General features: G+C 47.5%; 1 protein-coding gene across 1 annotated transcript; it reads left to right on the forward strand.

The window, feature by feature from the left end:
• Positions 1 to 636: 636 nt before the first annotated feature.
• ISL1 (ISL LIM homeobox 1) lies at positions 637 to 11,113 on the forward strand. The gene is made up of 6 exons (XM_062212067.1): positions 637 to 759; positions 1,557 to 1,746; positions 4,390 to 4,649; positions 6,491 to 6,777; positions 8,061 to 8,228; positions 10,230 to 11,113. The coding sequence occupies exons 1-6, from the start codon at positions 732 to 734 to the stop codon at positions 10,344 to 10,346; spliced, it is 1,050 nt and encodes a 349-aa protein (XP_062068051.1). The 5' UTR covers positions 637 to 731; the 3' UTR covers positions 10,347 to 11,113.
• The last annotated feature ends 903 nt before the right edge of the window (positions 11,114 to 12,016 follow it).

The following is a 12,016-nucleotide window of genomic DNA, read 5'->3' on the forward strand; positions in this document are numbered from 1 at the left end:
GCCCGGGAGGGACCTGGTCAATAGGAAGACCTACCCACCAGCCACTCGCCACTGGCGGCAGAAAAGGGAGCCACGCGCGCAACGCGGCCAGCCGGACTGCGGCGACCCCAGGAGCTCAGGGCGGAGGAGCAGCGCGACAGGAGGCGAGGGCGCAGGCGGCGCGGCCGGGGAGGAGCGAGGGAGGGGGCAGGAGGAGGAGAAGAGAAGGAGGCCAAAAGCCAGAGCAGTCCGGCAGCCCGAGCATCAGGGGAGAACGGCCTGAGCCCGGAGCAAGTTGCCTCGGGAGCCCTAATCCTCTCCAGCGGGCTCGCCGAGCGGTCAGTGGCGCGCGGCGGCGGCGAGGCTGAAATATGATAATCAGAACAGCTGCGCCGCGCGCCCCGCAGCCAATGGGCGCGGCGCTCGCCTGACGTCCCCGCGCGCTGCGTCAGACCAATGGCGATGGAGCTGAGTTGGAGCAGAGAAGTTTGAGTAAGAGATAAGGAAGAGAGGTGCCCGAGCCGAGCCGAGTCCGCCGCCGTCGCAGCGCCTCCGCTCCGCCAACTCCGCCGGCTTTAATTGGACTCCCCGATCCGCGAGGGCGCGGCGCAGCCGGGCAGCGGCTCTCTGAGCCTTGGCAACCCCCGGGGCCACTGTTTCCCACTTAGCCACAGCTCCAGCATCCTCTCTGTGGGCTGGTCACCAACTGTACAACCACCATTTCACTGTGGACATTACTCCCTCTCACAGATATGGGAGACATGGGAGATCCACCAAAAAGTAAGAGGCTATTTTACCTTGCGGGGCTCGGTGTGCTGGTCTTGTGCGGGGGTCTCTCTCAGGCATGGGTTCCTAGGGTTCTTCGGAGTTGGAGTCGTTGCCTGGAGAAAGAGAAAAGGTGGCTCTTTCTGGTTGCCGCCAAGGCTGCATGCTTGCTGTCGGTTCTGATCTTCGGGAAACGGATCGTACCTTATGTTTGGATTCTGTGCGCCCTCCAAAACCCTAGCCTTCAGATGCTAAGCGGTGATTTCCTCCTCCGGAATCCGGTTATTTTGTTGCAAAGCTCTGCCTGCACATACAATACCCGGAGATAGGAATTAGCATTAGACTTGCAAAAGAGAACGAGTGACAACTGTATTGATGTCTGCTCTTGCTAACAATATCCAGTCCTGTGTGCTATTGAAGAGCGTGCTTCATGGAAAATAGAGACATCCCTGCGTTCACTTAACGCTTCTAGTCAAAACCTTTTCTTTGACTTGACTTATCCATAATCTTTCCCAATGATTATGGCAAAGAGGGAGGGGGGGGGGAAGAAATACAAAATGAGCGGCTTTGATTGCATGCTAGGCTTACAAATGTAGACTATTCAAATCTGCATTTTACATATATTCCACCTCCTTTTTAAAATGAGTCAAGGTTTTGATGGCACACTTCAATTACCATTCCAAAGTGCAATACTCTTAAAAAAAAAAAAAAAACCCTCCCAGAGTACACCCTCTAAGAGAACGACACTAAAAGTGTGTTTATCTCTGTAGGAAGTAAACGGTTAGTCAATCATGTATTTATTTTCATTTCAGAAAAACGTCTGATTTCCCTATGTGTTGGTTGCGGCAATCAAATTCACGATCAGTATATTCTGAGGGTTTCTCCGGATTTGGAATGGCATGCGGCATGTTTGAAATGTGCGGAGTGTAATCAGTATTTGGACGAGAGCTGTACGTGCTTTGTTAGGGATGGGAAAACCTACTGTAAAAGAGATTATATCAGGTACGCCATTTATACTTCTTCCTTAATTTTGTGAGATTTCCTTGTCTCTCTTCGCTCTTTATTTATTTATTTTTTTAATTTGGTGTGGCTTTGTCTTTTTGTGAAGTTTGCCTTAGTGGGGACCAGCGTGCAGAAGTTACCCTGAAAGTGTGTTATAAAAATTAAACTATGCTGTCCATTTCACTTGTTAGGCAAAAACAAAAAACCCTGCCCAGTGGTTTTCATAAACTTTGTAGTATTAAGGCTTGCTTAATTTCTCTTGGAATTTGTGATGATCAAATTATTTTCCTATCTCAGGCTCCCCCTTCCAAAACAGACAAGAAAAAAAATTAAAGATGCATAAGCTTAGGTTTCTGAACTTCAAAAGGTCAGTTTGTATTGTGCAGTATATGGTCTTATTATTTATATGTTTTAGTTCAGCACTTTATTAGTAACTTACAAATTCTTTGGAAGTGTCAGTTAAATAAGCTAAATAAAAGTTTGACCTAAGCATGTTTAGAGATTCACTATTGAAAAAGCGCACAGAAGTGTTGGCCATTTTACTTTTAGTGTAAAAGCTCCTTCCTGGAAGATTTCAAAACCAACTGAAATATTCCTTGCAAAAAGACCGGAAATTTAATCTTTTTAAATATTAACCCTTTGGTGACATCTGCCTGTCTTTTCTTTCTTATCTTATCTGAACTGATGAATTAGACAGAGCAGATCAAATTGCCCATCATCTGTCTACGAACAATTGGTATATTTAGATAATTGAACAGCTTCCTTTCCCACATTAAAATCTAGTAACTGATAAAATGAGCCAATTGCCCGTATTAACAAGACTCAAACGCGTAGGAACTTTTTGAGTTTGTGTTTGTTTTTTTCAGTTTACTCTGGGTCAGACTTTGCTTCATGCTTGACTAATTTCGAGTTTTCTCTGACGCAGACACACACACACACACACACACAGCAAGAACTTTATTTTCTGTCTTAGGAAAACAGAATTTCTAAAGAAAATGTTATTAGTTTTAATAACAATTGGACGAGAATTGTCTTCACTACTATGTTGAATAATAGCAAAATATTATATTAAGAAACTCTCCAGTGGCTGTTAACAAGTAATCAGTTTTTGTAAGTCCTAGGGTTTCTGCAGTTTGAGAACTCCTGTTGAAATTTAGCTAATAAACAAGCAGTCACAATGTTCTCCTGCTCACTTTGTCTCCATCTTTTCTCCTTCTTCCTCCTCCTCCTCTTCTCATGAAATGGAGAGTATAATCTTGATAGGTAAAATTGAACAATGTTGTGGGGGTTACTTTGGGGAAGAGTGGAAGGAAGTAGGGAAGTGGGGTAAAGGAAGGGGGAGGGATTTTCTAAATTGTTTGGTCACAGGCAAAGTCAAGTCTTCATCCTATGAAATAGAAGATCTCACATGCAGTAGGCGGAGGGAGGAAAAACTTTTGAGTCTACCTTCTAAAGTCTGACAAATGAGCTGTTTTCATTGTTTACTGGATTGCTATGTGAACTCAAGATTCTGGGAGGAGGATCACTTGGCACCTCCAGGAGTATCTTTACTCCTATGGAGATAGCGTTTTGCTCCATTGCACACAAACGTGCATGTGCCTCAGTGTGCATAACACACATTTGTAGAACCCAATCGCTTTTACCGTTTCCCCACTCTTGCTCAACTGTGTGTATATGTGTGTGCCCTTTGAAACCCTGTAGTTGTACAAGCAGAGCAGAATGACCTTTTAGATTTTCATTTCCCTTTGGGGTAGCAGAATCCGCACTCCCCCCCCCCCCAACACACACGCACACTTTTTCTTCCATTCTCTTTGTAGGAGTGGGCCAGCTTCTGTTATTACAGATAGAAAGAGAGGTGCCCGGGAGAAACTATAAGGATTGTTCCTTGGTAAGCAGAGACCAGCAGTTAGGAAAAGCTGAGAAGTTGGGGGGCTTTTCATTTTTTTTCAGGCTGGTCCTCGCTCTCAAGCATGCTGAAAATGAGGTAGATGTTTCAGCAACTTGAAAAAGATCCAGTAGATTTTTTAAAAATAATAAGCAAAGGGAGAAAGGAAAGGAAACCCCATCAGCAGTAACATTCTTGCCGGAGGAAAATCTTTAGTTGGAGCAGGATTGGAATGTACTTGCCAGGAGATGATCTAGAAATCCGCAGAGGTTTCATTTTGTTACTGCTTATGCCTGTGTGTGTTTGCAAATCAAGTACTTCGACGATCTGCTCCCCAAGCTCTTTGTGTTGCCCGCTCAGAGACAAGTCTCCCAGCAGAAACTGGGCGGGGTGGGGGGATACGGAGGGGAAACTGTGGGACCCCCTTCCCGCTGGAATCTGCAAGGGCAACCCGCGGACTGTTCGCCAGAGCGGTCGCCCAGCTTCCCAATCTATCAGTAAACTTTCCGTAGTGTGGGCTGGGAGTTCTGACCTAAGAGGTACGGACGGAGATGCAGAGGTTCATTAGAAACGAAAGGGGAGTAAAAGGAAGGGAGAGGAGGAGGAGGGAGAGAGAGAGCTTTCATTTCTGTCCCGCGACCAGCTTCGGTTGGGTACTGTCGATTTCTTACGGTGTGCGGCTGGGGTCGCCGGCGGTCCTGGGGTAGGACTGTGCCCACATGACTCACGTCCTCTCCCCGGGCCCGGTCCTCGCACAGGTTGTACGGGATCAAATGCGCCAAGTGCAGCATCGGCTTCAGCAAGAACGACTTCGTGATGCGCGCCCGCTCCAAGGTGTACCACATCGAGTGTTTCCGCTGCGTGGCCTGCAGCCGCCAGCTCATCCCCGGGGACGAGTTCGCGCTGCGGGAGGATGGCCTTTTCTGTCGCGCGGACCACGACGTCGTGGAAAGGGCTAGCCTAGGCGCCGGCGACCCTCTCAGCCCTCTGCACCCGGCGCGGCCGCTGCAAATGGCAGGTACTCCTTCGCCGGGAGGGAGTCCGGGAGGCAGGCGCCCTTCTTCGCCAGCGCCGCCCCTGCCAGTGTGCGGGCGCTCACAGCGGGCCTGGTAGCCCCAGGCTGGCGGTGGCGGCGCCTCCCCCGCCCCTCCCCGTTAAATGAGGTGTTGTGTGCAGTTTACAGTAACGTTCAGAGCACTCGCAGATTGTCCAAGCACACCTACACGCCTGTGTGTCTGCCTGTGGGTGAACCCTAATGTATATATATCACTTGTACACAGGTGTGTGCACAAGCCCAAACGGTGCTGCCAGTTCGCCTTCCCCTCCAAACTGGCTTTACTGTCATTGGGCTTCAGCCCCCAGCCCCCAGCCCCTGCCCTTATTAGAGGGGTGGAGTCCTGGGTCCCTGAAGCTTCCTCTTTTAACCCAGTGGAGTAAACTCCGGTGGCTTTAAGTTGTTTGGCCTTTCGAGTCCTTGTGCCCTGCGAATTGCTCCACACTCCAAAACATTTTTAAAATTCATTTTTATCCTTTGTGAGAGAACCAGCCTGAAAAGATACAGTCTCAGTAACTGCAAGCCACTGCACAGAGCTGTAATTGAAAACTGTCAACAAGCTAATCTGCAGTAATTGCCTTTTAAAGGGAGCCTGCCTCTTTAAACCACTCATGCTATGTGATTTGGTGAGAATTTCATCTTCGGGCCTGTCTCTGTAGCTTTAAATTGACCCCATAGGTGCTGGCCTGACCCTGTGGTGGGGAGGGGAGGTGGAAGAGGAGGGAGGTAGAGGTAGAAGGTGTAGGATGTGTACCTCAGGGATCAGAAGGCTGCTTCCCAGGAAGAAGAGTGGATACTGAGTGCAGTGGCCAGAGCCAAGGCTAAGGGTAAAAAGAGAGAGACAGTATTTCCAAGCCTGCCTCAGGTCCTGAACAGGTCTACCCCTGTGCAGTGTTAAAGTATCACTGCTCACTAAACACTGGAGGGGGGGAGGGGGAGGGCTCTAACCACCCCCACCCCCACCTCTGCTTTCTGACAGCTCTAAGAATTCTGTCCTGGGGTATTGGTGCTTAAGCTGCTTTGGGGCAAAGCTGGGGTGTGCCGAGGAGGAGGCCACAATGTTGGAACAGAGGTGGGGGACAGCACTGCCCACCCCAGTCCTTTGTCAGCTCCACAGAGGTTCAGTTCTTCTTCACGCGGGGGTCAGTCCATCTCAGGAACATCCTGGTGGATTTGGTACTAAAGAAAAGAAAGCCTCCAAGGGTGGTAGAGACGTCTGCTGAGATAATGAATTCCTTCTTGGGCCCCTTGACAAGACTGTTCTCTGGCACAGAAGCTCAAGGCAGCCTTGCAGAATTGCCCTGAGCCTTCCTGCGTTGTAGCCAGGTCGGCTGGAGCCCAGTCTCCGGCCATCCCAGGCTGTCCTGCCTTCCCTTCCCGGGAACTCTTTGTGGCTTTGGCCCGCGAGGACACGCCAAACCTGGCGGTGAGGGTCCTTGGTGGGAGAAGGGGTGTTCCCTGGGCCTAGTCTGGGTATGAGAAATGTGAATAGAGGGGAAAGAATACTGAAAAGTGCCGCCCCTGATGCGAGCAGGACAGACCCTAAAACGCGCTCTCCTGGGCTGAGGCTCTATTGCCACAATCCGGGGCGGGAGCTGTGTTCCGGGCCAGATACTCAGCATTGACCTCTGCAGATTAGAGCGAGATTTTATTCTCCCTCTTGCCCCGTCTCACCCTACCTCTGCCGCCCCCTGCTTTGTGTGTGTTGGCTGCAAAACGCCTGCCATTGTCCCGGAGCGGCGCGGCGCGGCGCGGCGGGCGAGCTTACGGCCCTGCCAGCGCTCACGGAGCCCCTTGCCCTGCAGCCGAGCCCATCTCCGCGCGACAGCCAGCCCTGAGGCCCCACGTCCACAAGCAGCCGGAGAAGACCACCCGTGTGCGGACTGTGCTCAACGAGAAGCAGCTGCACACCTTGCGAACCTGCTACGCTGCCAACCCTCGGCCCGACGCGCTCATGAAGGAGCAACTGGTGGAGATGACAGGCCTCAGCCCCCGCGTGATCCGGGTCTGGTTTCAAAACAAGCGGTGCAAGGACAAGAAGCGGAGCATCATGATGAAGCAACTCCAGCAGCAGCAGCCCAATGACAAAACTGTGAGTGGCCTGGGGCCGGCTGGGAAGTACCAGCGGCAAAGAGAGGTGGCGGGCGGGCTGGCGAGGTGTGTCCTGGATACCCAGCCCGGCTGGCTGCGCGGAGTAGTTCGACCTTGCTCTCCAGCAGGAGCCCGGACGGGGCGCCCTTCCCCCAGGCCCCTGGGGAGAGGCCACCCGGGCGTCCCCGAGGAGAGCCAGGCAGGTTAGGGGAGCTCCCCTTGCTAGGTGGGAGTGGCCGCCCCCATCCCCAGTTGCATGGGCAGGCTGGTGACCTTGAGTCCCACCGACACCCAGGAATCAGAAAGACGTTGTCGCCCCCTCCCAGGGCAGGCGGCAAGAAAGAGTGGCACGGGTGTTGCCACCTTTGAGGCTGTCAGTTCTACTAAACCGAAGAGGAAGGAAGGGACTAACTACCTTGAGTTCCTGCACACATCAGGATTTTCATACAGGAACTCCCCTGCGCACGAACCCCAACTCTGGGTAAGGCCTGCTGGAACGCTCTCAGTCCGGCGAGGTCCCCTAACTGACCCGCACACACAGGGATCCGGGTCAAGCCCAGGCCTCCACGGAGACATCAGCCTCCTCCTTATTATCCCATATTATCACAGGCCCAGGGCAGCGCCCACCCTGCAAACCTCCGGATTAAGCTAGAGTTTCTTTTTCTTTTTTTTTTTTTTTCGTTTTGCTTTTTACTGCTTCAACCCTATTTTTAAATGCCATAAAACTTGCTGTCATTAAACTTGGCAGGCCGGCCAAGACTGAGCCAGGGCACTTTCTAAGTTGGTTAGTACATAATAGCACAATAGCAGCCAGACCCAAATGTGTGGGGGTGGGGCTGGCTCTGCGAGTAGGAGGGCTTGAGAAAAATGTGCGACTCACTGAGACTGCCCAGGAGAACCACTGTGGTGCCTAGGGCCTGAACAGAGGCCCAGCCTGCCCCAGCTTTCTCCTTCCTGAGGTTCTGGCCGGTGAGGGAGGATGGGAGGAACTGGCATGACTGTGAAGGTAGGAGGGAAGAAGAAAGTTGTCGGAGAATTTGGTTGAATAAGGTCCAAGCAGGTCTTACAGTCCATCCCAAAGAGCCAAGCAAAACCCAAAACCAAAACGCAGTAAAACAAAGCTGAACTCCAGCTAATATCCATAGGTGCAGCAGATTAACTGAGTCAATAAAAGCCACTATAGAGATAAGATAATACCGGGATGTATTTGCTTAGCCTGCGGGGACAATGGAGGGAGGGAGTTTGCTCATTAACATGTTGGGATGGGGGGGTGGCTATTCACAGAATATCCAGGGCATGACAGGAACTCCCATGGTGGCTGCCAGTCCAGAGAGACACGACGGTGGCTTACAGGCTAACCCAGTGGAGGTGCAAAGTTACCAGCCGCCTTGGAAAGTACTGAGCGACTTCGCCTTGCAGAGTGACATAGATCAGCCTGCTTTTCAGCAACTGGTAAGTGTCAGCTCCCAGGCCCAGGAGGCTGAATTCCCAGCAGAAAGGGGTTTCAGGTTTGCTGTCACACCCTGAAAGGCTCCGGGCAGAGGGGCCTTAGCTGAGGCTTGAGGAGAGACGGAGGTCTCATGGTGCTGAAGAGAAGGGACTTCTTTTTTGAGAAACTTTTGCATCCTTTGACCATAGATTGAATTTTCTTATCAGTCAGAGCCTATTTTGAGCGATTAATTTCAAGGCGTGTAGCTAGATAGCACTTGTGGAGAAGTCTATAAGTTGCAGAATTGTGCCTCTTAGACTTGGCAGGGACTTAAGTGATCACCTTGACATTTTGGTCAGCAATTGATAAATTCACGCCCTTCTTAGCATCTAAAGAATGGAAAAGTTAAGAACCCAAACCAGGGTGGTTATCATACATAATCAATGTAGTTACCCATCAGCATCAGGCACCTGCCTGGGTGTAGTTTTTCAATATATCAATGAAGAGATGAGGGAATTATCTTAATCTAAAATGCAGAATTTCTTTCACATTTTTAGGTGTATGAGTTCACATGTTATATAGTGGCATGCTGTGTGGCATGTATTACAAAAAGAACATGAGCTCTACCATTCAGAGGTAGTGTTTAGCTAATGTGTGAAAATCAGTTTTAGCATTAATATGTTTTACACATGCAGAGAGAAAATTAATTCATGAAAAATCAAGATAAAAAATCTTAAATATATAAGAAGCCTTCTATATTTTCATGGAAAAGTCATATTATGAAAAAAACTGCATGGATTTCAGATTGTTTTGCACAAAAATAAAATTCCTTTAATTCCATTTTCCCTGAAATCTTTGAAGAACTCTTGAATTCCTTTGTAATATGGTACATGTATACATATGGTGTTTTCTTAAAGAATGAAATCAGCACTGTAGAATCCTGCTTAATAATATATGAAGGTCTGTCCTAAAAAGGTGTTCCTTCCATTGGAAATAAAACTTCAGCTGTACCCTAACATTTAAGTGGAGGGCATTTGCTTTCTCCTGTCAAGAATTAAGTAATTAGCCATAGGCAAGTGGTTGAAAGTGCTTGGCCCCAGGCTTGTGTCTCTAAGTGGGCCAGTCTAGAGGTTAGGCAAATTCATGAAATCTCTAGACCTCATAATTTGAAAGTTTAATAGAGTAGGAAAGAAAGTAAAGTCTGGAAATGGGAAAACAAACTTAAAGTCATTCATATGGTGAATTTTTGAGTGAAACCTGGATATAGAAGAAAGCAGGGGAAGGGTTTGATTCTTTGGAAACTTTAGTGTCTGAGGGGAGCAATGGAGGGGAAGCTGAGGCAGAGGGTTGGGGAAGGAACACTTGGAGGAGGTCTACAACTGCTATGCAATGTTTTTTGGGCTAAAAAGGTGGGGGGGGGGGGTTGGAAGATAGAGATAGAGGAAGGAAGTGAGGGAGAGGGAGGGAGGGAGAGAGAGAGAGAAAGAGAGACCAACCTGGAGGCAGCTGAACAACCAGGAGGAATGCACACACTGGTCCCCCTGAGGAGTTAATCATTGTTCTGGGACGCCTCCGTCACAGAATCTGACCGTGCGTTATGAATTTTCCAACTCAAGAAGAGAGGCCTGGATGCCTAGAGACCCAGAGAACCCGCCTGCTCCCAGGGCAACATGTAGCCAGCAGGATAGTTTTATTTTGAGCATGCATGGTGGATTTGTTATGCCATTTTATAGTGGGAAACACATTTGTTCTTAAATAATTTAATGCAACATAATGTTGGGAATTCAATTTGAGTTAAAACAGAGATCTTTTGGAAGATAGGAAAGAGAGAGGATTTTTTTTTTTCTCAAGTTATTCTCTTAGGCTTTTGATAGTTTTATTAGGATGCAGTTACGTGTGTGGATATCTTAATCTGCCTATGTATCCACACAAACATTTGCGGATGCATGCACATATAGCGAGTTTATAATATGTTATGAATACGATTACTGCCTCCTTTATTCATTTCTCATCCTTCTATGCAGGTCAATTTTTCAGAAGGAGGACCAGGCTCTAATTCCACTGGCAGTGAAGTAGCATCGATGTCCTCTCAACTCCCAGATACACCTAACAGCATGGTGGCCAGTCCTATTGAGGCATGAGGAACATTCATTCAGATGTATTTTTTTCCCTGTTGGAGAAAGTGGGAAATTATACTGTCGAACTCCAAAATAAAAGTATTTAACAACCCAGTCAATGAAAACTGAATCAAGAAATGAATGCTCCATGAAATGCACGAAGTCTGTTTTAATGACAAGGTGATATGGTAGCAACACTGTGAAGACAATCATGGGATTTTACTAGAATTAAAACAACAAACAAAACCTAAACCCAACATATGCTATTCAATGACCTTAGGAGTACTGAAAAATAAAAATAAAAGACGTTTTTAAAACGTAGAGGATTTATAATTCAAGGATCTCAAAAAGAAAAGGCATTTTCATTTCACTGCACATCTGGAGAAAAGCAGAAATAGGAAAATTTCTAGTCCATCCTAATCTGAATGGTGCTGTTTCTATATTGGTCATTGCCTTGCCAAACAGGAGCTCCAGCAAAAAAGAGCAGGAAGAGACTGGCCTCTTGGCTGAAAGAGTCCTTTCAGGAAGGTGGAGCTGCGTTGGTTTGCGATGTTTTTAGTTGACTTTAACAAGGGGTTAATTGAAATCCTGGGTCTCTTAGTGTGTCTGGTAGCTGGTTTCTCTTTTACTTTTGCCCCCCCCCTTTTTTTCTTTTTCTTTTTTCCTTTTTTCCCCCTTTTTTGAGATCCATCCTCTATCAAGAAGTCTGAATCGACTTTAAAGGTTTTTGAATTCAGATTTAAAAACCAACTTATAAAGCATTGCAACAAGGTTACCTCTATTTTGCCACAAGCGTCTCGGGATTGTGTTTGACTTGTGTCTGTCCAAGAACTTTTCCCCCAAAGATGTGTATAGTTATTGGTTAAAATGACTGTTTTTTTTTTCTCTCTCCGGAAATAAAGAGGAAAAAAAGGAAACTTTTTTTTGTTTGCTCTTGCATTGCAAAAATTATAAAGTAATTTATTATTTATTGTCAGAAGACTTGCCACTTTTCATGTCATTTGACATTTTTTTGTTTGCTGAAGTAAAAAAAAAAGAGATAAAGGTTGTACCGTGGTCTTTGAATTTTATGTCTAATTCTATGTGTTTTGTCTTTTTTCTTAAATATTATGTGAAATCAAAGCGCCATATGTAGAATTATATCTTCAGGACTATTTCACTAATAAACGTTTGGCATAGATAAATAAATAAAACACAATGATCCAGGGTCCCTCTTTTATATGTTTACAAGTAAGCCGCTAAAATGTCTGAAGTTAAGGACTGCATGTGAATTGGGGTAAGCTGGCATACAGTAGGCGTGATATTGTACTGCAAGTGATGAAAGTGGACTTTGCAAGTTTGGATTTTGATAGTTGGATCAAAGTTGGTTGGAAGCCCTTAGCTTTCAGCTGTGATGCTCTAGTTGGCTCTGGGAAAACGAGATGCCGACCTCTGTCATGCTCCCTCCCTTTCCTTCCTCAGTCTCTCTCCTCCTACCCTAGCCCTCCACCCCCCACCCCCCACCCCCAATAGGAAGAGAGTCCAACTTTAAAGGGCTTTTGGTTTGGAGTCACTGTTTTCTCAGAGTAAGTGCTTTATACCAAAGTCTCCTGCTTAGGATCGTTGAAATGACCCATATTTCAAATATAAGCTCTTGCTAAAAGAGAGACTTTCTGCCTAGCCAGTGTGGCACGACCATTATTTATCAGCGGCGG

The sequence above is a fragment of the Lepus europaeus genome, chromosome 15 (assembly GCF_033115175.1).
Source record: "Lepus europaeus isolate LE1 chromosome 15, mLepTim1.pri, whole genome shotgun sequence".
NCBI classification, from domain to species: Eukaryota; Metazoa; Chordata; class Mammalia; order Lagomorpha; family Leporidae; genus Lepus; species Lepus europaeus.